We start from the raw sequence: 27497 nt of genomic DNA, 5'->3' as shown, positions 1-27497 counted from the left end.
CCTCTTTTAAAAAATGTCTTTTTTTGTTTCACAAGTGAACACAATGTTTGATGAAAAAATCTAACAGTACCAAAAGCTTCAATCTCCATATATCCTCAGAGTAATAAAGCAGCAGCAAAAAAGGTTATCACCATCCAACCCCACATTCACACACTTTCCCCTTCCCTTTAATGTGCTTTGGATTAGCCTAAAGGAAGGACCTCTAATCATATCCAGCCAAACTGATCTTAATACTCACAAAGCCTTTGCAGCAAGTAGGAAATGAACCTGAAGACAATGAATCCATTTACACACACAGGACCAGGAACACAAGCAAAAACTCCATGACTGAATGAAGTTCCAAAAAGGAATAAAACCCCTTTCAAATGCTGCCTAATAAAACCACAGTAAAGATGTTGCATTTCTTTGTTGGTCACAAATTAAATATAATCTCCTCTTTTCTAAACCTCAGCAGCTGCATAATATATCCATTCATCAGTCTTATTTCAACAAGCCCCTCTTCCCAAAATTTTCAGCTTCTGCCTTGCTAGGGAAAAAATTAAAACATTTCCTTTGATGACATACATCAGTACAGGGAAATAATCACACTATGTATCTGATTTTCCTTCTGTCTCACATTGTGACCACCTACACTTTTATATACACTTTTCTTCTGATCTGTCACCCTCTTTTTACCATCTGGACATACTAAAAAACCACAGTAACTCTACTCCTATGGAAGGTATCTATGGATGCCTTTACTTCCATGGAAAACTAAACACAACCAAGCACTGAGCTTGGTTAGGAATTTTGGGTTGTGTCAACTGCTGACTGAAATCAAGGCCAATATTTTGCTCCCAGTTTGTTCCTCAGCTGCTGATGACCCGAGGGAGGTTATATCACCATGTGTCACAAACAGACTGAATTTTAATACAGATTTGAAATTGCTTACCTGTCTTAGCTCTGAAACATACTGAAAACTGTAAGAAAAAATATTTTCTTACAAAACAGTTAAATAGCTTCACCAGAAGAAGACCCTGTTAAATACACACACAGACACAAACTCTCACCTTCCCCAGGACTGACTGCAGATGGAAGACTGGTCCAGTCTAGGGTCCAGCTGGGGCATGGATGAGGAGAAAACTTTGCTTCAATTCCATTTTCCTGCATGAAAGAAGGAAAAATTTAAGTTAAGACCCTTTACCCACTTAAGACAGTATCAAAATTCTCACTAAATTTAACAGCACCAGATCAAACTGCAACACTGTCAGTTTAAGTGAAACTCAACAGGCAGATGACTCTACATTATACAACATTCAAATTATGCACTTTCCTCATTCTCACAAAAAAACTCTCCTAAGTTTTTTTAGGAAATGCTGTCAGCTTCTATGCAAAAAATATTGAATTATGGAATATGATGGACAGCTTTCTTTAACAAAACTCATTAGGGTTCCCAGATGTTAAAAAAAACCCAACCCAATTGAAAAGGTTGGATAATGAACTCAAACATAAAAGCAAGAGTTTTTTGTCATTCGTTATGTAAATATCTTTGAAAGAAAAATACAAAATTGCAATTCAAACAAAAAAGTTACTTTGATTATTCAGAATTATTGATAGGGTTCCAGCAGTCCTATCTTTGCCCAATTCCTGAATGAATCAAATATCAGGAGAGAAGAAAAAAAGTAGAATCACTTCTAAGTCAATGCATATCAGATTTCAGACAAACAAAGGGCATTAAACTGCTCAAGGCTATCAAAATTATCTCATACAATTCTAATAAATTCTACCTACTCCAAATTAAGCAAATGCGGCTATAAAAATAACTCATTAAAAAGCTTAAATTACCATTAACTTAGTCATGGTTGGCCTTGGACCACCTATAAAATGACTGTCTTCATGATCCTCTTCTAACTCATCAGGAACTGGAGCAGAGTCCTGTAGCTGCTCCTCAGGAGCAGACACCAACTCTGGAAGCTGGAGAAGCTCCATGTTGCATTTGCCAGCAGCCTGCTTTACCCCAGGTACTTCTTGAACCCTTCGATACCAGCTGGATATCAGTGGCAAGTTTACCAGATTTTTGCCTTGTTTCTTGCTGGAAACCTAAAATAATAAGATGATAAAGTTAGTGGCTACTGCAAATTTCTTACTACAAGCCACCAAAAGGCACAAACTGCAGGAGTAAACTCAGCTCCATGCTGAGCACAAGCACTCACAGCATGATGACAATACAAAAATCAGCTGGTTCAGAGCTCCATGTGGAACTGCCAGCTGGCCATTTAGACTTTACCTGCAGTTCCCATTTGCTTAATAGGATGAAAAGGTTTACATGACCCACTTTAATCATAATTTCAGTCAGTAACAGGAAAAATCCATATAAATAATACTCTAAATATGGGCTATTTCCCCACATAGGAACAATTAGGTTTTGTTGCCTATTAGACAAAAATCTCCAAAGCAGTAACGTGGCCTCCAATAGAAGCTAGCATTTTTAGTGTAAAAATGAAATAAAAACATTTCCTAAGTAAGAATATGTTGCACATATTTTAAAAAAATATACCCAAATAACTTTTTAAGATGAAGTCCAGCTACTTTTAAAAACTATGCATTTGATGACGTTAAATAACTTTTCTTTAGATTCCCAAATGCTCTAGAACAATGGAAATTATCCTCTTACAGGAGAGGTTGTGAAGTCTCCTTAGAGACACTCAAAATACAACGGGACATGATCCTGAGGAACTGGCTCTAGCTGACCCTGCTCTGAGCAGGGTACTCAGACAAGATGAGCTCCAGATGAGACTTCCAACCTCAATTATTCCAACTTCAACTATTCTGTGGTACTGTACCTGCTTTAAACAGAAAATTAAAAAACACAATTACAGGAACAGGCAGGAGAGGCCACACAAAACCAACATTCTTCCCCACAGCTGTCCGAAGAATGGAAATAGAAATTGGTAAAGAAAACTTGAAATTACACTAAATTTCCTACTCTCCTGCATGCTGTGTTTATAATATGCTTAGGGTAATCACAAGTAATTAGCAATAGCTAAAGGAGCAAAAGGATAAACTGTGCAACTTTAGTATCTAATTTAATAACCTAATAGTAACACGGGCAAAACCACATGAATTCAGTCAAGGACAAAGTCTTTTGGAAAGCAATTCTAAGAGGCACTGTTACACTTGTTATCAAGTGTTCTAAATTGTATTTTAAAAAGTGAATAGTGTTTTTCCCAAATGAGGATCTGAGCTTTTGTTATACTTCTATTAATTTTCAACAGTTACAACTAATAGAAGGCATAACAAAGGTAACCTCAGAATGATAACAGCATTGAAATGAGGTAATGAAAAACAACTCTTCAGCTTCATTATCCTACTTTTGGTAATTATAATTACAATCAGCTAGTCAGGTCTCCTCATATTTATAGGATGATATTTTCCAGACACATCCTCACTTAAGACTTCATTAGTATTCACACCCTTAATTCAAAGTGGAACTGCAACTACAGTGATTTTTTTAAACACTATCCAGGAAGTCCAGCTATACAAGTGACAAATAACACTTGAATGCAGAATTGAACTCTGGGACTTCCATCAACAAGAACAGTTTCAACTCATGGCCTGCAAGAAGCTTTCAGATGCACATTTTTCAGTTTTGATGACAACTGCAGGCATCAAGGTATAATTGCTTAGAAAATGATCATTTACCAGAGAACAGAAATAAACAAGCATTATCCTGGAGCTCTTGTAAATTAGGTAAAAACTAAACTGAAAGCCAGGTTTTCAGGGCAGTCCTTGGTGTCAGCTAACACAAGGGTATTGTAAAATACCTAGTTTGTGAGCTGCAGAACACTAAGGGCTCAAGGGCAACATATAAAAAGTCAATAAATACAAAATTCTTGCCTGCTCACAGAACATCCACAGAATGATCCCAACTACGTTGCTGAAATCAATTAAGCACCTGATGCAAAAATCTTCTCATGCCTAGCACCAGTAAATCAAATATTACTCTAAAAAGTTATGCTCTTATTTAAAAAGGTCTTGGAAAAACAAAAGCTGAAATACATTAAAGTTTTTTAAATAGCAAGAAAGCATTTTGTCTTAATAGTTTTGTTTAGTGTCATCCATACAGAAGTTGCTGCTCACCTCCAATTATGTGATTTGCAAAACAAAGCAGATGTGAATTAGGAGGAATTTCTGTAAAATAAGTCATCCTCTCAATTCAAAGTCAGCATATTGCTATCATCATACAGAACTCCACTGAGGATGATGATAATGGTTACAGAAGTTATAAAGTGGACATTTGTCACATTATTGATATTTGATAGTCATTATCTTTATTTCCGAAATTGTTATCCTCAATCTGACTAACAGCATCTTCCCCAGGAATTCCATTTGTTTCCAAACACCGTAAGGGAAATTTGGCAAACCAACTTGCAAAATCAAAATGCAATTGCTCCTGGAATAGACAGCAGCTTAGCTGTAAATCTCATAGAGTAATTGCAGGAATAGAACTGTAGGAGGCAAACTCATTCTATCATTTTACTGTGATGGGAAATAAAGACATAGTTGTAATTTCCTTAAATCTCTCCTATGCATCTATCCTTATTAAACTGAACACACAGATTGTGCTGAGCAAGACTCTTGCACAGTCTTGCCACAGAAACTTTTTCCCACTGTAGAACTAGTTTTTAAGTTGAGCTCAGGTCACCTGTACTAGTATTTTTAAATTATTGGTGCCAAAATAATATTTTAACAGTTAATAGAGTTCACTAACCATTGGTATGCTCTGTATCTAGAAGTAACTTAAGTGACCTCATCAATTCCTGGTTTTTGTGTTTGTACCAAAACAAGACAAATCTTTGATTTTGGGTTAAAGTCACTTTGGAAACACCACAATATGTTTAAATTAACATATTTTACAACTTTTAGCTTCTTAAAAAACATACATGTAGACTAATTGATATTTGCAGAATTTGTCAGCTTACCAAGAACTGATGGATGCATGGCAAAAGCACTAGATCTGCCACAGTAAAATAAAGCCCTTCTGCAAAAACATGGTCTAGGAGAGGAAGGTCAGAGGTTTTTGTCCTCCTGATGTGAGGGGCCTCCCTGCTGATTGCATCTGGTGCTTCCTGGGCAAGTAGTTTGGAGAAAGCTACACTCAGCTCCAAACTTGAGGGTGGTTGTTCATGGACTTCTCCTGGTTTTAATTCCTCTGTGGATTCTTCACCAAGCACGGGCACTGCAGCCTTGGCACCTGCCTTCTGTTGTTGAAGTTTCTGCCTTCGAATTTTGTCATCATTATGTACTCGGACAGGTTCTCCAAGCTTCCTTTCCAGCAGTAAAATGTCAGGAGGAATAGCCTGGCAGTGCTCAGGAGAGGCTGTCAAAAATCTTTCCACAGCCAGAGGTATGCTGATCTCACAGAGCCTGGTCCACTGGCTAACCTGTCAAATACATTTACATAATTAATGTCTCTACAGAAAGAGAAACAAAATCTAGGGTTACTTTGGTTACTTAATCACTTCAAGCAAAGGAATTCCAGCTGTAAATACATTCTTTGTTAATCTTAGAAACTGAGATATTTCTGTATTACAACAGCAGAATTGGGAAGCTAAATCTTATATATAACAGAATGGTTATCCAGTACAGCATATTATTTCCTTATTATTGACATAAAATCAGGGTGGCTGTGTCACTCATAAGAAACAAAGCTGTGGCATGGTGATCAATGGCAACCATGGAAACAGCAATCATGCCAGTGTTGAAGTGAGGGGAGAACGACCATCCTGTGATGCATCGAACTCGATTTATTGATCGATCAGTCAGCTTAAATAATAGTGTTAACGAACTTCATGCATATTCTGTAATACAGGTTTATGATAGGCTAACAGAGAAAACTCTAACCACACCTTTTGTTTTACTACACCGTTGATTGTTTACACAAAACAAAACCAGTGTTCTCACTGTGATGTGAACGGTTCCCAAAACTTCCACATCTGTTCTCAGGGTGCCATCCTCTCCCAGAGAGAGTGTTACACTTGTTATGAGAAGACTGCCCAAAAACTTTATTGTTTATACAGTGATGCCCGAAAGAGTCTAATTGTTTATAGAAGTCAGGCTGGGAACTGCTTCACAGCTACCTGTTACTTTTCTCTCAATTGCATGGCTTTGTGGCCTTTTTCTTTAAGCCATGCCTGAACTAAACTCCCGACATGCCAGGGTGGAGTTCTGCCTCTGAGAGGCATGGGGAAGGCAAGGCCGGATGGATGAGCTGCCAGATGAGCAAACTGCTGTGTGATAAATGGACTGACATCTCAACTCAAAGGGCAGTGCTGGTTAACAGCTCACACTCTACCTGAAGGCCAGTCACGAGTGGAAATCTTTAAGGGTCTATGCTGAGGCCTATCCCATTTCATCATCTTTACCTGGAGGGGGAGATGGAATACACTCCCATCAAGGATGACAGGGAATTGAGAAGAGCAGACAACAAATTCCCAACAAACTCCAAGGTAGAGCTGCTATTCACATGAGTCTGCACAGACTAGAGAATGAGTTGAGAGGAACTGATGTGAAACTCAGAATATCCCACATCTAGGAGGGATTTATCCCCTGGAATGGTACAGGCTAGGGACTGACCACCTGGCCAGGTAGCCACTCTGCTGAAAAGACAGTGGACAACCTGGTGAGGATAAACTAAACAAAAGCCACCTTGACAGTGAAGGGAAACTATATATCGTGCTCTTGAAATCAAAATCAGCGAGAAATTAGGTATTTCTTAGTTTACTTCAAATTTTATAACTCATTTATACTGCTAGACATGAAACAAAGATCTGACCTACTTTTTAACATTAGGGTTCTTTTTGTGCTGCTAAAAAGTAGTATCTTCAAAATAATTATTTTTCATCTTTATGTCAAAATACAAGTACTTCTCCATAGAGAAAATTGCATTTTCTAAGCAAATAATACTTTACTAAAAGAACTTACTTAACATCAATATTAAGAGTCTACTTCAGAGCATTTAATGCTTATTAAAAAACCAATCAATGTATCTAAGAGAGAGACACACTCACTTCAGCACAGGCTTTTAAGCAGGTCTTCTTAAAGCCCAAGAGTTCCAAAACCTCCTTTCTAGATGGATCTGCCTCAAATGTTTTCTGTATTATATGTCTTAAGACCACAGAAAGCCCAGCTCGGCAGAATTTGTCATCTTTCACGACAACAGCAGGCAAACTGCAGCTCTGCACAACCACTGGAAGCTGACACCTGGAGATTAAGTGGATCTCAAGGTCCCCAGCGAGGTTTTTTGTCACACACTGATCACCCACATCTTCGCCAGTCGGCACTAAGAAAACTTTAAATAGTTTGCAGTCACAGTAGGACAGCAAAAACAGTGAGATAGATGTATGAAGAGGGAAGATACTATCTCTGTACTGATGAGAAAAAGCCAAATATAAATGTTCTTCAGCGACATTATCTTTCATCTTCTTCCTGAGATGAAGTTCCTGAAATAGAAATCAGAGTATGACATCCATAAAAGAATATAGAATAAAAAAAATTTTAAATCACTGGTTCTTTCACTATCTACTACAACTGATTTTAACATAAGTCACTATTAAAGACATCCAGCCCAAATAACTGGAAGGCCCTTTCTGAGAGAAAAGAATGATTTCACATCTACACTGTCTCTTCATACACAAGATCATGGATAGGAAAACTACCTCTGTAAATTTTTTTTTACATTTGAGCATATTTGTAACATCAAACAAAACCTAAAGAAAATGCTTAATTTTCAATTTTTAAGTGCATTAACATTTTAGACCAAGGCTTCCTTTTTTGTTTTTACATTAAAACCTCCCACAATATTAACCACGCATTATTAAAAAAAGTTCCTGAGCACATATCCACAACAGTCAGTTCCCCAATACAACCATCTGTCTTTCTGTAACTGCTAAAAGGCATTTATAGCAGGTGTTTAGGCCATGGGAAATAATGTTGGTTTCTGTATTAAAAATTAATCTAGAGTTGGGTGAGATAATGACTGAAGGACTCATAAGCAAATAAACATTCATCCCATGATACTACATGAACACCTCAAACACACAACTACTTTAAAGCAGTCCAATTCAACAGTAGCAGAGCTGAAGTATCTTCTCAGTATATTAAAAACTCAAATTAATTTTCCTTATAGTGGGATGAAAGCTACATTTTTCCTACTAAGTATTCCACAGGAGTTTAACATAAGGCACTGATGCAGTAATTTTTCTGCTCCATCACTCAGCAGAATTGCCCATTACCTGAGAGATGACAGGTGGCACTGAAAAGCCACAGACACTAGATGGCCCTCTTAGCACAAGTGACACAGAGCACAGCTCGAGCAGCGAGGAACAGAAATTTAAATGCTGCTGAGAGAGGCCAGAATAGGGTTTTATATAAATATACATAAAGCACGAGTGACACTGGAACAGCATCACTCTTTCACATTACTGTCCAGATTAATGAAGCCTTTGCACAATTACAATTGCTTGCATTTTTACAAATGCAAGCATTTTAAAATAAACACCTTGATTATTCAAATTTTTTTTCATGTACATGTGTACATCACACTTACTACTTTGTATTACCTACCACAGGACCAAAACAAATTGCCCAAAAAGGGAGTGGAAGAATAAAATCAAGTCCACCTGACATTAAGAATACTAACGTCTGTTACAGTGACACATTTTTAAACCATTAAATGACAAGAACAGTGGCTCTGCTATGAGTACTGTTGCTTTTCTTTAATTAATACACTGCCACACAAAGAACAGGCCAGTACACAATGCCATACCTACTTTACCAAAAGATATTTTATTTGGGTGAATCTTGACACCATGGAAGTTGAGACAGACTCTATATGCTAAGTACACCTCTGTGGCAGAAATCATCCACAGAAGGCACTGCCAGAGAGGTAAATCAAGAAGAGTTACTGCCACCATAGTCACACCCATAGCTTGTAGCATTTAAACTCCTATTCTTGACTACAGTATCTCTTTCAATACTAAAAAGTACTCTTATATGCATTTGGGTTAATATTTTTGTTCTCCACGTGAACTCAAAGAACTCACAAGTCCATCTTTTGCTGGGCATGCAAACCACTCAGACATACACATTCATTCCTCACTCAATTTTTTTCTTCTAGTTGATGTTCCTGGACTCAATGAGGTGTTTTGGTCATTTTCATGCTATGCAAAATGGCTAAATATTTTGGTAAAAAGAAAAAGCAAGTGCAGACATACACAATAAAATAAAATGTGCAATACAGAACTAACCAAATCTAATAAGACATTGCTCTATTCACTCACAGTATTTTTCTCAGCACTTTTTTCTCTAATTACACCATAAATTCCGCAAGAAGAGATAGATTTTTATTCTATTAGCCATATTTACAGTAGCCACTGTTTGAAAGAGGGAAAGTGAAAAGCAATGATCAATACAGGATTTACACCAAAACTTAAAAGACAAACATAAATAATGTTGCCTACCTTTGGTATAAATGACACCTACTTAAAAATTATAAATATTATGTAAGTGTAACTTTCACTAGCAGTGCTGTTTTTTTACCATTTTCTTTTCCCTTTCAACATGCACTAAACAATAGTTAACTAAGTTTCACTCAGCTGCCGTTAACAAGGTAATAAAGAAAAACATTGCTTTAAAAACAAGCGTTGCCCATAAAAACTACAGACAAATAAATAACTACATAAACATCCTCTTCCTTTTAGTCCCTGAAAAAGATCCTATTAATTGATTACTATACAGTAAAACGAAAACTTCTGTTAAGCAGGCGCGTTAGAATTCGAGAAATGTTTAACACAACGCCACTTCAAAACGCGACAAATATTTAACTTAGTGCAAAGCATTATTTGTGCTTTAAGGCACACAACTTGAGAGCCTAGAGTTATATTTCTATCCCAGACGATTCATTTACTGGATGCGTCCCCCTGCATAGAAGGGGGATGCACAGAAGAGCTTCGGACCCGAGCTTCAGGCAGTTCTAGGAATGAAGTGGAAGCTGGGGACGGCTCTGGAGAGCCAGACGCGGACGGGACCCGGGGGATGGAGCCGGGACTCCAGGGGACAGCACCACACGCCTGAGCTCGGCTGAGAGCGACAGCACCGAACCAGGGCTCCCTCGCAGCCCCGCTCGCTAAAGGCTCTGCTCCCAGCTGCTCTCGGCACCCAGGCAGCGCTGCCAAACCATTCCCGGGACTTTGCCATCACCACCTTCCCTAGATCCTGCCCTTTCTCCCGCTCCTTCTCCTTACCCCGGCCCGGCCGCTTCCGCCCCGGCTCCGCCCCTTCCTGCGCCGCCCCGGCCCGCACGCACCGCCCGGAACTGCCGCCCGCCGCCCGCGCTGCGCGGGGACTGCGGTGCCGGCGGACCTGCCGGGGCGCCTTCCTCCTCCTCCTCCTCCTCCTCCTCCTCCTCCTCCTCCTCCTCCTCCTCCTCCTCCTCCTCGTCCTCGTCTCCGGTGAGACACCAGCGGGTGGGAAGAGGAGACTTGAGAGGAGGAAGAGAGAGGATCGGGAAGAGGAAATTTGGGGGAAGGAAGAGGGCGATTGGGAGGAGGCAGAGAGCGACTGGGAGGATGAAGCAAGAGGGGAGCTGAGAGAGGGAAGAGGGGGTTTGGCCACAGGAAGAGGGAATTTTGGGGTTGGGAGGGGAAGAGGGGCTTGGGAGGAGGCAAAGGGGATTTGGGAGCGGGAGGAGGCGTTAGGGACAAGAAAAAAGGGGCTGGGAGAGGACATTAAGGGTGAGTTCGGGTGGGAGAAATTGTGTGTTTGGCAGGAGGGAGGAAGGGGGAGCCCTCAGGCACCCCTGGCCGCTCTTCCCCTCGGGCCGGGTGAGCTCTGGGGGGCCCGGGGGCCCGGAGGGAGCGGCGGCCGCGCTGTCCCTGTGGGACACGGCGGTGCCAAGGGACGGCCCCTCCTGGGCACACGTCTCTGTGGGGCGATAATGGTTGTAGCAGGGTGGTATTTTATTCTTTTGAGCATTCTGAAGTGTTGCTCTCAGGTGAGAGGCCTTTCCTTCGCTGGTAAAAGGAAATCCCAGGGAGAAATTTGCAGCGGGTAGGTTGTGGAGGGTCACGTCGTGGCTTCGGCGTAGCTGTTTCAGAAATTTAACTAAAGTTTGCTTCTCTCTCTGAGAAATTACCAGGAGGATGATATCTAGGAATTTGTACACTTGATAAGTTTCAGTGTGGACGTTGAGTATTGCAAAGGTGAAAACAGTAGTGGGGGTGTACTGAATTAACCAGTGGCTTAAGCCAGTGAGTAGTGATGTGTTGAAACACCTTCAGGTCCATTTTCTGCAGGATGTTGAAGCTCAGTGGTAGCAGGGCTTAACAAATCTCAGTGGTGCAGGTACAGTGATCACAAAATATCCTGAGTTGAAAGGCACTCACAAGGATCATGCCATTTATCAGGAAGAGGATTCACAAGGAAAATACGTTGCCACTGCTGCCTGGAACAAGTGTGTTAGTGACAGCAGAAACAGATAAGGGTCAAATAGTTGATGTCTTCTTTGCCCCAAACTTGACCTAAGGTATCCCAAGGCCTTTTACCACAAGGCAGAGCTTAAGGAGAGGAGGAACTACAAGTTGTGGAAGAGGATTGAAGCAGGATTGTTTCCCTGATAAGTCCATGGGCGAGGGTAGACTGCGTTCAAGGGTGCCAGCAACTGACAGTGTCTTCACAAAGCTGCTTTCTATCATCTATTAAAGGCCATGAAACTGAGGGAGATCCCAAAGACTGGAGAAAGGCAAATCTTATCTTCATAAGAGGCAAGAAGGACAAGCAAGAGAACTACAGACCGATCAGCCTCATTCCTTCCTGCTGAGGAGGTATTGTGGAGGAAGCCATTTGTGGCATAAGAAGGTAAAAACTGGGCATAGCCAGATCTACCAAGCATAAATAATGCCTGATCAATTTGCATGTCCTCTGTGATTAATAGCTAGATCTGGAGGTGGAGGGAGTGTTGGATACCATCTGCTGATGGCTTAGGGGGATATAGTGGGAGCTTTAATTTTCCTGAAGATATTGTTGGAAAGATAGAACCAGTCTTTGTACTCCCATGCACAATGGGAGAAGGAGAGACAGCACAACTTAAAACCTCCAGTTCAAAGCAAGGAAATGAGGATGGTGAGGCAATGGGACAGGTTGCCCAGAAATATTTGTGCATTCCTGTCTTTGGAGATTTGCAGGATCCAGGTAGAAAAGTCCTGAGCAAGCTGGTCTGAATTCGGTGTTGACTTTGCATTGAACAGGAGGTTGCAGAGGGTGACCTTGTGGGTTCCTTCCACAAGGCATGATTCTGTAATCCTGAAATAATTTGCTGGTTTTGTGGAGAAAACAGCAAATATAGGGCATTAGTGTAATTTTTAAAATATTGGATAAGCTGGTTACAGTGATATTGATTGGAATACTAATTTAAAAGAACACTATAAAATATGTTGTAGAATAGAATGTAAAATTAAGGATGCCAGTACTAGTAACTCCGTAGCAGGAGATCTTATACGTGTCTTAAAAGATTCTTTGAAGATGATGACAAGGAAATTAGAACTGATTAATACAATTGTTCTCATTAATACAGTTATCCAGACTACTGAAGTGCGTGAGTTTTGAAATGTCCCTTGTGGAAAGTTACTGAGAAATTATCCTGTCATAAATCAAGTGCTGATTAAGATACTTAAGTAGCAAAAACTGAAAAGAGAAGTTCATTTTTTTTCTTCTTTTAAGATTTTCCTTGATCTACTTTGTTAAGACTCATCAGGTCTGAAAGTGACCTGTAAGAGGCATTATTGGTAAATAAGCAAAATCTGCCACTGTCACTTGTTAATAGATGTAGTCAGGAAGGAGGTAAATTCTGAGGAACAAAAGGATCCAAAGTGACAGGAAAAAGTGAATTTATTATATGGTAGTAAATGAAAAGCAGTGCAGTGAGTGTGTTGGAAGGAATTATAAGCTGTTGATTCATGTGACTGTGTTTTAAAGTAACTGCTACAGATTTTGAAGGTAGCTGAAAAGGATATGTGAGTGAAAGGCCTTTTAATCATAAGTGACAGTGAAAAATAAAAATATTGGTGAGTCTATAAAAGGATGACATAATAGCAGAAGTCCGCAATAGCATTGCAATGTAAATAGAAGAGGTGTACTTTCTTGGAAAAACATCTTTAATAGTACACCTGCCTCAGAAAATAATAGGAATAGGAGCTCAGAAACAAATGGTTGAAAATATGACCATATCTGAAAATATAATGGAAGTAGATCCATTTGGCTGCAAGTTATGGTGAATAAGATAACACGTGGGCAGGTATGCAAAACAGTAGATGGCAAATGAATGAAAAAAAGAAGGCTCCTACACCCTATAAATCTAGTAAGTTTTAAATTGGAAGACCATGTATTCTGTAGAGTGCACAGTTAAGATTGATTGTTTTTGGCAGAAGACAATAGTATACTTGAAAAATGAAAGAATCCTAAACTTCTTGGGTGTTTTAAGAATAACAACTCACTGAATGACATCTATGTTTCCCCCTAGATTTAAATCACTTAGAATAGCCCACCTTGGGAGGTGACAGAAACCTACGGTGAGAAAGGTGCTTTTAGGGTTAGGCTGAAGGATGTGCTTGCTTGGTGCAAAACCTGTTCTGCTCAGGGTTCAAGGGTTTTAACACAGCCCTCTGATCTCACAGCTCATTATCAATCTAATGCAGAAAAGACAGTGTCATACTCACTCTTTTCTAAATAGCATTTTAATTTTTATTTCCTATACGAAGGTTCCACTTCAAGGAGGTCTGTCTTACAGAATAGCCTGTGGCATCATCAGTGAAACACTCTGCTGTCCTTGTCTCAAGGCTGTCACATTGCTGTATGCTGATGTGACTGGCAGAGGAGCAGTTTGTGCATGAAAACATGAATGACTGAAATTGGATCTTAGGTTTATAAGTGTCAGTCCACTGTTTGATACTTGAAAACAGTTTGAGCTGTGAACATCTGGAAAGGGCCACTACCAAAAGCAATAATTTGCCTTTTGGACCAGGACAGACATTGTTAGTAACCTGTTTGACAACAGTGTTATTATGGTCCCATAAGGAGAGCATAATTAGCAATTTGCTTTTTTCAGATGATGCTGTTTTTAAGACAGTTAGTGATGTGTTAATTTTTCCATTGAATATACTTCCCTTCTCTAACTCAGTAATAGGTTTTTTAAATTTGGAAATACATTCCTAAACTGAGCATACTTTAACTGTTTACTAAGCCTACTTTCCTCTCTTCTCATGAGAAATTTCTTGTGATATCTTGGTCGTAAGTGTAGTAGCCTGGGACATTATAATTGTCCTCAAGAACAGAGAAAGAACTGCTGTAATTACATAGCAAATAAAGGAATAAGTATGGAGAACCCTTTTGAAATTTGGGGTTTAACAGTTCCTTTCAATATATGTCTTTAAAAAAGACATATAGAGCTAGAAACAAATCTGGGAAGTGTTACCTTCAGAGAGATGAAAATTGAATTATGTTTACATTTATTCTCAAAATATTAGAGAATGGCTGTGAATGGCTGCCTGTTTCTCATGTACACAAGTATATATTCCTACTAGAATTCTTCTTTTGCTCAGAGAAGAACTTGAAGGATTTTTTTAACAGGGAGTTCTACAGAATTTCTGAAATTAGTGTTTCGATTCTGAGGTTTTCATTCAACAGAGGGTTAGGCAGAGTCCCGATTTAAGTGTGTGGTGCTGACACTTGGAAGGCATGTTCACAGAACAAAGAAGTGTGGGACATAATCTACCCACAGATCTCAAGAGCAGCCTGAACGTTTATCAGAGGTAGATGAATAAAGAAAAGAGGGTATGTGCTCCCTGTGCTCTGTGAATTCACTTTTTGTCATCATCAGACAGAGACCGAATTGCCGGGACAGGGCTCGCGCTGCAGTCTGTGCTTGATCAGTGGCACAGCCGAGTAGCTGGTGGGTAGCACTGCCTGGCAGAAGTTCTGTGGCCACCAGAAAATGATTTGTCAAGTAGCAAAGATTAAGGAGGAGAGAGGAAGCTCTTGAAGAGGTTTCTTAACTCTCTGCTGGGTCCATTGATAAAATGCCTATGAAGTTCTGTATGTTGAACTCCTTGATGATCTCAGTCAAGCGATTCTCTGGTGTCTCGTGAAAGCTCAGCATGAGATAAAGGTTCCTGGGGACTTGTAGGCAGGTGTGGAGGGAGCAGCCTGCCAGTGCTGGTGTTTTGGCCAGAGAGGTAACAGTTCACTGCCATGAATATCAAAAGGAATTAATCAGACAGAACCTTAGAAGCTTCAGCTGAAAAAGCTGTCCAGACAGTGCTTTTGATGAAAGAACTCATGAAAGGTTTTTCAAGAATGTCTTCTAGATTATTGTAGGTAAAAACCCAAACCCACAAACATCTTGATGTGTTTTAAATGAGACCTAAAGGGACAATAACACTTCTCATACATTTTTAGAAAAGATCAGGAAACTTCCCATGTTATTTCTTAAATTATTGTTATTTACTGATTTAAGTTAGCTATCGATCTTTGTAGGAACAATTTCTGATGTAAATTCCTTAGAGTTTTTTAAAGAAATTAATACAGTGCTCCAGAGTGCAGGAATATATTGCTATGAGGCAAAGAGTTTTTTAAAGTCATTTTAACATTTTCCTCAGTTTATTCTATTTCCATGGACACTGTGGCATCTCACAGCTCTGGATAGTCATTTTATGACATTACACTTAGACTGTCACATGAGTATGTGAATAGGTCACAATCTGAATTACAAATCTTTTCACTGTTTCAGCTAAATTTAAGAATGTATTTTTCAGCTATTTTATGTATATATAAAATAATACACTAGCTGTTTATATCTTAAATGGTACAATGAGCTGTTCTTTTCAGAAGTTTCAAAAGTTAATTTTTCTACAAGTAAGATTTTTCCTAGTTGCTCTTAAGTGATCAGCGAGTTAGAAATCACTGTATGTGCAAAAAGTGTTAAGGAGAAGGATGGTGATTGCTTTTTTGAAGGTAATATTTATTTTTAATACTTTTCAATATTTTTATATATGAAATATCGATAATATGATATTATAAATATCATTATATGATAATTTTTTTTTTCATTTATGTAAGTATGATGAGTTTCATTTCTGAATATCATATATGCCAGAGAATGAATTGACATTTCAGATGTCCGGTCATATTCTAAGTTCTACAGCACTTAAGTTCACAGCCATCTTTAATGATAATTAATTCACATATAATCCTTGCTGTGGTTTAATATAATTACATTTTAAAAAGAAATGAAATCTTCCATTTGCCATATGCTGTTTGAATTATGCTCCATGTGAATAAAATTGTCATTGTTTTTCGTTTTCCTTTTAACTCACATTGAAGACGCAACTATGGCTGCTACAGTGAACTTGGAGCTGGATCCCATTTTTCTGAAGGCCCTGGGCTTTTTGCACTCCAAGAGTAAGGACTCTGCTGAGAAGCTGAAAGCACTCCTCGACGAGTCGTTGGCCAGAGGAACTGACTCCAGCTATCGTCCCTCTCAGAAGGTACTGGCGTTGGGCAGCATGGCTCCTTTCTGTGAGCCTTAATAAAGCTCCTGCGGGGCTTGGTCCCTCTCCTACAGCTGGGAAGTTAAAAGAGAATCAGAAGTTGAGGAAAAAGTAATCGTGGAGTGTTCATATTCATCATTCCCCTTTTCCATACAACATAATCCTTTCAATTAATGGAAGTTAATGGGAAAAAAATCTCTTTACCTTGTTGATCCACCAAGACTTAAAAGAGATATTCAGCATTATATCAGACATGCTGTGTCAGGTGCACTCAAATTTACATATTTCTGCCGTTACATTTCAGAGCTAAAAGTTCTTAAAGATATAGATTACATTTGCCACAGAGAAATAAGAAACAAAATACGCTATTTACCGATAAAGCTGTATCTCTTTCCTTGAAATTCTGTTGATGAAGTCATAGGAGAAAACCACCAAATGGTTCAAAGCAGAAATTATTTGCAGGCTGAAACCATTGCTGTCCAATGGACAAACATTACTTTTCATCTACTGAAAATCACTGAACACCTGCTAGAGAGAATATTTGACTGTGAGATGAGCGTATGGAAATAGCCAAGCGGGGACATCCTCGTGCTGCTGTGTATTGCCATATGGATAATGAGGTCTTGTTCTCCCCTAGGATGCCTGCATGTCAGCCTGCTGTGTTCTAGTGATGGGCTGTATGCTGATACATTTGCAATATTTCATTTCTACGTGTCTCCAAATACCTGAAAGGCACTAGTACTGCTCAGCATACATCACGCTTTACTGTGTGGTCTAACTCCTTTCTATTAACTCCCTGAAACCTAACACAGGTCTCAAAACTCTCAGGTGCCCTTCATCTCAGAGCTCAAAAAAGAAACATGTGGTTTGAGGAGGAAGCAGGGAGCAGAATAACAGTGCAGAGAGGTTTGGGAAGCCAATTCTAATAACAACTTGGCTGGAAGTCACCTGCCCTCAGGTGAAACTGAAGCTCAGGCCAGAGGAAGAAGTCTTTCGTTCTCTTGTCAGTATATATCCAATATCAGCAGGACTGCAAAGGTCAGAAATGAAAAAAAGTACAAGCATTCTTTTCCTTGCATTTTCAGGCTGCAGGGTGAATTTGTGGTTGACCATGAAATCCAAGAAGAGAGTAGGGAGCACAGGATTACCACAGTCAAGTCAAGGAACTTTGGGGGGCTGAACTCAGGGCTGAGGACCTGTTCCAGTATACAGCAGAGAATTGTTCCCATCTTACCAGCTGGGAGGGGTACCTTGTTCATGCCCATCAGTGTGACTGTCACTCATTTACAGGCTCTCCTGATTATTATCCATTTGCTGACATTAATGTGTCTTTAATGAGAACAATTGATTTCTGTTGATATCTAAATGTATTAATCTGATAGACAAATATGGACTGAGATTAAGACGAGATCAATATTTCTCTCAATGAAGGAATGAATTATTGATGTCTGATTATATCAGCTGTTAGCTTGTGTTTTTAGCTTATATTGAATTTTGTCCCTAGAACTATCTGAAAATTCATGTTCATTACCTCTTTGAATTTTAAAAGCAGAAATGTCTCCTTTTTAAGTAATGTTCCAAAGAGGATCTGTCTTTGGAAAAGGAGCACCTTTTCCTCAGAAAGGTGAGTGGTCAGGGAAGATTTTATTAATTCTCTGCAATTTTTGATGTAATATGAAAATATTTTAAGAAATGGGTTTTTTATATAGAAAGTGTATATGTAGATCAGTGTTGTATGGCATATTGTTTGCCTGTCCTGTTATCTCACTAATTGCAAATTAGGTAGGAACTGAACAGCAGAATTTGGCTTCAAGTTTTGTTTCTGTTTCCAGGAAGTAGAGCAACCAAAAGTATCTGTCACCAAACCCATTAAGCAAGAACCTAAAGCTTCATCCAGTTTGCCTTCTGGCAACAACAATGGCAAGCCCACTGCATCAGAAAAGGTGAAAAAAGAAACAGAAAAGAGATCTGCAGATAAAGTAAGTTATCTTTGTTCTCTAATGAATAATGAACTCAAAGGTGTTTTAGACAAAAGCTCCCCTTTTCAACTCCTCTTCAGCTCATCTAGCCTGTGAGTTACATTAGCCAGTCATGTTGCCATTTAGGCAATCTAATAAATGTCTTCTTGTAATTATTCTGTGATTATTTTTCCTGCTCGTTGTGGGGAGGTTGGACTTAAAAGATGCCTTCCAAACCATTCTGTGTTTTAAATCCTAGGAGATTATCTCATAAAAGATTACTAAACTGTAGCAAGTTGAAATGTGATATTCCCAAAGCTTTTTCAAGGATTTTGAGGTGAAGTACAAAAAGGGAACTTGAGCTTCTAGTTCATAAATATTTTGAAGAAAATGTGTAATTAAAGAAAATACATTGTGTGTATGCTGCATAAAGTACACCTTCTTATACTGCTAATAGAATTGTTCCATTTTAACTCATTTTAATAATCTGCTAGCTTGTTGCATTTTCACATTCTGTGTGTGTGTGTTTAACAGACGAAAGGGGATCCTGCTGAAGGAGCTGATGCACCAAAGAAGCCCCGGGTGGAGAAGCAGGAGGCTCGTTCCTCTCCTATTACAGTTCAGACAAGCAAGGATTTATCTATGCCTGATTTATCCAGCTTTGAGGAAACCAGTGCTGATGATTTTGCCATGGAAATGGGATTAGCCTGTGTTGTTTGCAGGTAAGTCAACATTGCTTCTTTCTAGCTAGGTGTAGTTACCTTTTTTTTTTTTAATCAAGTTAATGCTTCTCAAAGTTTTTATTCTGGAAGCAACTTAATTGCTTAATATCCATAATTGATAATGCATTTAAGGCTCTGTCATGAATAAGAATGGTTTCTTGAAAATGGAACTTTTAGAGAGTGAACCAGCTTTTCTTCTGCAGGAAAGGACAAGTGAAAATAAAACTAGATAAGATGCAAAACCTATCATGACAAATACATTTTTCAATTATCGCAAAACAAAATATTAATGGCTAGGGATAAGTGTTTTTTTAAAAATCAGTTCTCATCTGAGAGTACTTTTAGGTGGTATTAATATGAGATCTGTATGTGTTGCTCTTCTTTTCTTAATCATTTGACATTAGTTTACACATAGCCATGTTTTATCAGCAAATATATCAGCAGTGAAGACAGGTTGTTTTTAGGTTCCAGTAAGGGCTCTAATTCTGGACTTATTAACATGGTACTAGCAGTTCATTTATTGTTAACAGATATGCAAAATACTTTTGAATAACTATCCCAGGATCAAATCACTCACACCAGGATTTTGTTTGACAGATCATTTATATCCTTGTTAGGCCCCAATGCTGCCAAAAGGAACAGTTGGGCTCTCTCAATTTTACCTCCCTCCCTGGACTGTTTAGGGGGGTATATTGCCAGTATAGTTTGTGATCAGCTGAATCAGCCCCTGGATCAGCTCTCCACGTGGGTTTTTCTGTAGGTTTGGGTTTCAGTAGCTCAGTAAGAGTAAATGCTTATGCTGGCAAGTGTGTGTAGAGCAAGGACAGAGAAGAGGCACAGGCCTTTTGGCAGCAGTATGTGTTTTAGCTCAGCTTGAGTCGGTTGGGAAGCGTGTGCAATAATATTATTCTTTCATCATTTCCATGGTTATTCCTGTTGTGAAGATAGGGAGGTGCTGTCAGTGCACAGAGGATAAATGTCTGTAGTTACAGATGATTACACTGGTGACCATTTGGGGTCCAATGGGATTTCATGTTACTCCCATGTGTTAGCTCAAATATTTAGTTTCTTGTTAGAGACATTGAAAAAGGAAGAAGTATCTGAACTTTACCTTTTTTAAATATCTGAACTTTACCTTTTTTCCTGCAAATTTCATTTTGGCTGTCTCCTAAAAGGGGCAAAGCCCCCTTCAGTGGTATGTTAAAATGCTACTAAAAATAGTAAGGTATTACCTTGTTTGGCAGGAGGGGATAATGAAGTTTCATTTATACAGTCTTGACTGCTGTGAATGATTAATTCTGTGTCTTCCCCGGCAAAGAAAAACACTTGCAGGCATAATGAGAAATGCCTGCAAAGTAAAGAAACAGAAGAAAGGAAATGCAGCTCCTGTGCCCAGTGTAGCCAAGACTTTGAAAGGCGCAGGCCAGAGACATGGCTCCATTAGCTGTTCCACAGTCCATGTTTATTTAACCTGGCTGCTGAAGCTTTGCTTCTACCCCTTCATGGTCACCAACTTGAGTGTTCCTGTAAAAGATGTATCTACCCTGGCTAACTAAAATATTTCTGATGCCAGACAGAGGGAGAAGCACTGCTGGGGAAGGAACAACTCATTAGAGAGAGAGTGGCAACAATCACCCCAACACTGGATTGTTTTCATTTTACATGGAACCTGCTGAAACAGATGTCATGTGGTTGTCTGTCTCCAGCTCACACTGGACTGGATGTTTTTCAGAGGACTTGTGCTTTAAAGTTCTGAGTCCAGCACATTGGTCAGACAGCATTCCTCTATTTATTGCACCCTTTTTGGGGTGAGCCAAAATAATAACATCCTGGTATGTTTTTAAAATTTTTATCTTGAGCCAAAATAATAACATCCCTGTACATTTTTAAAATTACATCTTTTAATAACTCAATCATTCAAACAGTTGTGAATGAAAACATGTCAAATTGCAGAGTAGATGGAGTTCACAGCAAAAGAGTGTATATTTATATTGCTTAAGAAGGCAAGCTAACAAGAACCCAACTGTGGGTTCACAGATCCAAAAAAGTGCTTTTGAATATTAACTATTCCTTTTTAGAGATGTAAAAACTAAAGCAGAGGCATGAAATATTTCTTCAAGATTTTCCAAGTGTCAAATGTATTTTCATAGTGATTAGGAGTAATTAGTGTTGATGCCTGTGGTGTTTTTCTTCTTGTTCTTTTATATCAAGTTAGTTGTTCTTTTTTACTGAGTTAGGCATAAGGAGGGGAGGAAAATTAAAATAACTTCATCCTCTCCAGTACTTGTAGGCTGGGAAAAACAGGACAACTCACCAGTTATGGAGGCTCCTCACTGGCTCCTCAGTTGTACAAAGAAATACTACAGGAATTTCTACATGAAATTTGTAGATGATAGCGAAGTTTTCCTCCTAAAAAAATACTCTTAAAAGACTGGTTTGGAAACAACCACCTAATTTTCTATGAATACTTGTTTGTTTGGTTGGTTTTTGAAGGAAAAAATCTTTAGTTTTATTTCTTAGTAATCTAATAATTTAAAAGTAACTTGTTTCTGAGCATGAAGAGTTCATGGGTTTTTAATTAGTTGGGGGTTGGGTTTTGTATTTTTAAAGTAGGGTGAGTCTCCCTCCTTGAGACTATTTGTTCTGATCCAGTTTATTTAGGAATAGAAACCAAACAAAACATCTTTTCAATATCCTGAATGTAAAATAATGGACCCTAGGATTTCAGAAAGGTTTCCCTTTCTGTTTTTAAGTAGCCTGTTTAAAAGAGAAATCTTTCTTAGAAAATGTTCCAGTACTTATATGGACAATACCTTCAGACTTTGTTTTTCTGTTATATAAAGAAATAAGGGATTACCTTTCCCCATGTATCTACAAATAGAGTTTCCATGGTTACCTGGGTACCTGCTCCTCGGGGATATGAGCAAAAGCAGCTTAGCAATTAAATAGCTTGATTTGTCATCTGAAAGGAGGAATCGTTAGGAAAATGGTATTTGGGTAATTCACAGGCAGACTCCCAGCCATGTATATATCACTAATGTGTCATTTGTACAGCGTGATTACTTTCAGCAAGGCCCACGCAAAATGAAGCCCTCATCACCAGCTTGCATGTTTGCTTCAAGGCAGGACTGCACAATTAATCCTTTCTATTCCATCTCTCCATGATTCTGGTATTATCTCAAATTCCACGTGTCTGTTTATGGAGTAGAGACCAAAGGGATGGCTAATAAAACATCTTCAAAGTAGTGTAGAGCTTGGGTGATGAGGCTTTTAAATTCTGCAGCAGAAAGCACTCCTACATGCTTGTCATTGAGAAATTATTTGTTCTTGAACTATATTGCTCTGCAGCTGACAGCAAAATTACCCAAATGGAGACTGTCCCTCACATGCTATTATAATGAGGAAGTAATTGGTGTTCTGTGATGTATCCACAAGATGCCCAGGTGAACCAAAGCGCGCAAGACTTACATCTCTGCTCTAAAAATCAAACAGAGAAATCAAGACTGTCATATACACATGTTTAATAGAATGGAAGTCTTCAAATCTCTTGAAAAAATTACCTTTAAAAAATACCAAATTTCTGAAATGTTAGTTAGGAAGAACTGATACAGGAGGAAAAGGAATACATTTGATTTGCCACAGGTAGAAAATATATGTGAAAGGAAAAATATTTTTATTTTTTATCTTAAGCCTTGCAAAATTTTCAACAATTGGATAATCCTTTAAGTGCTTTCTCCCATAATCTGTTCTTAACTATTTGCTCTGCAGGCAAATGACAGTTACTTTTGTGAATCAGCTAGTGGAGTGTCAGGAGTGCCATAATCTGTACCACCAGGATTGCCATAAACCTCAGGTGACAGACAAGGAAGTGAATGATCCTCGGCTTGTCTGGTACTGTGCCCGCTGTACCAGGCAGATGAAGAGAATGGTAGGAGTCACTTTTTTGTCTCGTGTGAGCACTGTTTGAATACAGCAGGCTATTTCTACTGTGTGAGAATATTTCCTGGGTTAGACAAGTCTTAGGAAGCATGTTAGAGAACCATTTTTGTCAGCAGAGCTTCCCTTGCTGCAGCTGTGGTTTTTAATGTAGCATCTCAAAGAGTATTCTGTAATGCACTTCTTAAACAAAGCTTTTTAAAAATCAGGTGGCTGACGAAAAGTGAAATAGGATTGTTTCCTGCTTGGCAAGCAGAAGTTAAAACCTCTTTTTTTTTTATTTCAGGTGATACTCAGCTTGTAGTAATAGCTCTACAGTTTGTTTTCTTCTGAGCTTTGGATATGAATGGTTCTTTTCCTGTAGGACAAGACTGCCAATTCCAGTCTGACATATTGAATGTTCTCAGGGTCAAAAATAAGCTGAGGGTAGCACATTCCAGTTTAAAAAAAATTTTTTAAAAAGCCTTTATTTTGATTTATCTGCATGACTGAACAGTATCCTACCAGATTCCCCCTCATCTCCTTATGAGAAAGAAACATAAGAGCTTTGGGTGCATGGAACACTAGTGACTTTAGTTCTGATGTTTTAAAATCACACCCAGAATACAGAAAAATACAGCAGAAAATGTGTTTTGAAACTGTTCTTTGATAATTGAGCAAGTGTTATCTGTTGAAATGGCTCCACTTAGAAACAAGGAAAGAGGGCAAAGTAAGATCCTGGCCTAGGATGTACCAGCACTGACTGAAATATATGATTATTGTGATGATCTCCAGGCCTTTGAACTCAGAGATGTGTTTGCTTGAGGTCAGTTCCTGCACAGGGTAGCCAGTTTAGCCATTGAGCAGTTGCCTTCAGTATGACCTTTCCTTTTTTTGTTTTGGCATGAATTCTGCCATTTTGCCTGCCACTTCTTAGCAGGCTCTTGCAGCCTGCATCCCAGTACTGCTCACCTGTCTGTGCCTTGTTCCTGTAAAGGCCCAGTGCTTTCCTGCTCTCCAAGTGTCAACACTGCCACTCTTTCCACACTGAAATAGCAAGCTCTGTTCAGGATGCTTTTTGACTGGCCTCAGTACCATATCCAGCACATCTCCACATCCCCTGTTGCCTCAGTTCTCAGGGACCATTAAACCTGAGATTGTAAAGGCTAGATTGCAGTCTTCAAATGCTCATGCTTTTTGTTAACAGTCAAAACAGTCCATGTTATGTGGCCCATAACTTATTCAGGGTATTTTTATCCTACCACTTACACAGGCTCAGAAGACACAAAAACCACCTCAAAAACCAGCTCCTGCAGTGGTTTCAGTTGCACCAGCTTTGAAGGATCCATTGGTCAAGAAACCAGAAATCAAGTTAAAACCTGAGACCCCACCAGCTTTTCTGGCATTCAAGAGAACAGAAGTCAAGGTAATGTAGTTTAAATTTACCAGAGGAAGAGTTTGTTGCACTGCACAGATTAATAAAGTTTTTTCCCAATTAGACCAATCTTTCACGTAAGATCCATAATTGAAAATAGTCATCAGTACCAGAGCATAGTGGGTTTGCATGAACATTGAAAGAATGGGGGGAAAAAAACCTCACTTCATGTGTGGATGCCCCATCCCTGGAGGTGTTCCAGATCAGGCTGGGTGGGGCTCTGAGCAACCTGGTCTGGGAGAAGGCATCCCTGCCTATGGCAGGGAGATTGGAACTAGATGATTTCAAAATCCTTTCCACAACCTGAACCATTCTGTCATTTGTGGATCATATAAAATGTGTCATTTGCTCTCTGTAGCCAAGTAACTTATGTGTATTTTGACACTTGGAAGGCTTTTTCTCATGGCAATAGTGGCACTGACAGTGCTGGGTTTACACTTGAATTTGATGATCTTGAAGGTCTTTTCTAGCCTAGATGGTTCTGTGATTCCATTGTAGTGAAAGTGTTGCTGACTCTGTGAGATTTAATTTGGGAGCTTCTTAAATATGGGCTTTCCTGCCCAAACCATTCTGTGATTCTGTTCTTTGATTCTTTGTTGCTTCATGTTTCTGGTTTTCCTGGTTAAAATATTGTCAAAAAGTCAAAATGGTCAAAGGTGGTAAACCAGAAGCAGTGTAATAAATAACAGAGTAGTCTCATAAAGCATGACCCTTTCTTAGGAAAACACAGTTTTATCTGAAAATCAAAGCAATTATTAATGTGCTCAAAGCTCTGCCTGGATGCAAGCCATCATGAATACTAGGATGGGTATTGCTCTAGTACTCATGCTTGTGAATGACTTTTTTCATGTCAGCAGAGTTATTTATGTGCCTAAACAGGTTATAAGACCTGGGACCTGATTTCTTCCATCAACTTTACTGTTTAGAAGTTGTCTGGGTATACCATAAAAGAAGTGTTACTTGAATAGAGAGGTTTAGTTTTTTGTTTTGACTCTGCCATTTGGTCTAACTCTGATTTAACATTTAACAACATATCATCCTCACCTGAAGCCTGAGGATTGTAGGATTTAAGGTGTGGGAAGTCAGAGCAGATAGCACAGTGCTTCACAGGCAAAGGGAACCCATGTTTGCAGAGTTTGTCTTTTGCAGTACCTGAATGGGAAAAGACTATAGGATAGTATTTCTTTTTTAATTTGGAGAAAGGAAACAGTTTAGATACTGTTATTTGGACAGTAAGACTGTAGTAAATGCAATACTTAATTGCTCAGTGTCTGATTTTTGTCTGAGCTTCTGTCAGCTTGTTGAAAAGTGACACCTGGTAACAACAGTAAGCAAATTAAAAAGAAGCCAAGCCACCACCTTTTATATAGTTCACAAATTTGGGCTTTTATTGTTTATGGAGGGATCCCAGTGCTGTGTGGTAGTCTGCTAAGTGTACAGAAGAGAGGGGAGAAGGGACACTGTGTTCTGTGTGCCTGGAAGATTGAAAGTTGGCTGCACCTGGCATCCTTTCCTGTTCTTGTTAGTACTTTTCAGCTGTTGTGACCAGTGATGAAATATTGTCCACTGGGTGTTCCTGGGAAGAGAACCGAATCAGAGGCTCAGTGTATTCCTGCTGTGATGTGTTACACAAATAGATGCTGCTATAATAAGAATGTTTATTTATTTTAGACCTCAGCAGCAGTTTCGGGGAACTCTGCCAGTACAAGCGTTTCCTCTTCAGCAACGAGTGGCCTTACAGGATGGGCTGCATTTGCAGCCAAAACCTCCTCTGCCAACCCATCCACTGCCAAGCTGGGATCGACAGCACAGAGTGCCGGCGGGAAGCCTGCAGCTTCTTCAAATAACCAGAAACCCGTGGGTTTGTCAGGGCTGGCGACTTCCAAGACGGGGCTGGGGGCCAAAATAGCTTCTGCCAACAACAGCGCGAACCCCGTGCAGCTGAAGCCTCCCCCGCCGCTGACCCTGGGCAAGACGACGCTGAGCCGCTCGGTGAGCAGCGACAACGTGAGCAAGGCGGGGCTGCCCAGCCCCAGCGGCGCCGCCCCCGGCACCGGCGGCGCGGCCGGCGGCGGCAACGGCAGCGGCGGCTCCGGCTCCGCGGGCAGCAGCGCCGGCAAGGCCGCGGCCGACACCGGCAGCCAGCCCGCGCCCCTCAAGGGCCCCACCTCGCAGGAGTCCCAGCTCAACGCCATGAAGCGGCTACAAATGGTTAAAAAGAAGGCTGCTCAAAAGAAGCTCAAGAAGTAGTCTGGCTGCTCGCTGATGTTGTGTTCCATGAGACAGCCCCTTGGTGTTGTTCTTAAAGGAAATCCCGCGGGTACTGGACTGAAAGAGGTTAAATCAGGGAAGCCCAAACCTTATGTAATACAGAAGGTCAAACCTTTATAATTCTGGTATTCCTTCTGCCTTTCCAAATCTGTGAATTGGATATGTTAGAGGAATTCGTTATTACATGCTCCTGGTTTTGTAGCTCAAAGCACTGAAACTTGAAACTGAAGGTGTTGGGTATTTTTTAATATTAGAACTCCCACATTTGTGTAGATACTTAATAAACTGAACTTGCTGAAACCATCATTCTTAAATGCTAATAATAAAATTATTATTAATCTGGGAAGTCATTGCCACTCTTCTTTCACCCCATATTCCAATACTTAAAATGCTTCAGATGTTCAATATTGTGCAGAACTTATTGCCTCAAATTATAAAGCTTGTTAGAGGAAAAAAAACTTTAATTTCAAAATTTAACTGTTTGACAACAGTATATTTAGATTGAGATTTTTGGTTTGGCAGTTTGCTAAATTGACCTGTTTTGGTTTTATACAGTGAGAAACTTCAACTAAAAAATAGAAGAAATTCAAAACTGTCTTCAAGTTTTCTTAAAATG

The 27497-nt window shown here is 39.5% G+C and overlaps 2 protein-coding genes across 4 annotated transcripts in view; one reads left to right on the top strand and one right to left on the bottom strand.

Annotated features, from left to right (window-relative positions):
• GSTCD (glutathione S-transferase C-terminal domain containing) overlaps positions 1–10301 on the bottom strand; it is a 48138-nt gene extending 37837 nt beyond the window's left edge. For both annotated transcript variants that reach the window (XR_009114504.1, XM_058025136.1), the window contains exons 1-5: positions 10284–10301; positions 7050–7481; positions 4962–5423; positions 1825–2079; positions 1050–1143 (exon numbers count right to left, since the gene is read on the bottom strand). Coding sequence is in view for 1 of the 2 variants with exons in the window: in XM_058025136.1 (XP_057881119.1) it covers positions 1050–1143; positions 1825–2079; positions 4962–5423; positions 7050–7460 (1222 nt within the window). In the remaining variant the exon portion in view is untranslated. The remainder of the gene's footprint in view (positions 1–1049; positions 1144–1824; positions 2080–4961; positions 5424–7049; positions 7482–10283) is intronic.
• Positions 10302–10480: 179 nt separating this feature from the next.
• On the top strand, positions 10481–27220 carry INTS12 (integrator complex subunit 12). 2 transcript variants are annotated; one of them, XM_058024432.1, is made up of 8 exons: positions 10481–10490; positions 11742–11895; positions 16414–16577; positions 18413–18559; positions 19073–19260; positions 23029–23188; positions 24449–24601; positions 26282–27220. In XM_058024432.1, exons 3-8 carry the CDS (start codon positions 16422–16424, stop codon positions 26858–26860), a joined length of 1383 nt encoding a protein of 460 aa, XP_057880415.1. In that variant the 5' UTR covers positions 10481–10490; positions 11742–11895; positions 16414–16421; the 3' UTR covers positions 26861–27220. The 2 variants fall into 2 exon arrangements, with proteins under 2 accessions (XP_057880415.1, XP_057880414.1); XM_058024431.1 differs by lacking the exon at positions 10481–10490 and having other exon boundaries at positions 11025–11895.
• Positions 27221–27497: the final 277 nt, after the last annotated feature.

The sequence above is a fragment of the Melospiza georgiana genome, chromosome 5 (genome assembly GCF_028018845.1).
Source record: "Melospiza georgiana isolate bMelGeo1 chromosome 5, bMelGeo1.pri, whole genome shotgun sequence".
Lineage (NCBI taxonomy): Eukaryota > Metazoa > Chordata > Aves > Passeriformes > Passerellidae > Melospiza > Melospiza georgiana.
The sequence above is the reverse complement of the archived record's forward strand: the minus strand, read 5'-3'. Positions and strand labels throughout refer to the sequence as shown.

Bases quoted from the DNA above. Each gene is read 5' to 3' on its own strand.
- INTS12 (XM_058024432.1), top strand. From the start codon at position 16,422: ATGGCTGCTACAGTGAACTTGGAGCTGGATCCCATTTTTCTGAAGGCC. The intron at 18,560-19,072 runs GTAAGTTATCTT...TGTGTTTAACAG, and splicing joins AAAAGAGATCTGCAGATAAA to ACGAAAGGGGATCCTGCTGA. The intron at 24,602-26,281 runs GTAATGTAGTTT...TATTTATTTTAG, and splicing joins TCAAGAGAACAGAAGTCAAG to ACCTCAGCAGCAGTTTCGGG.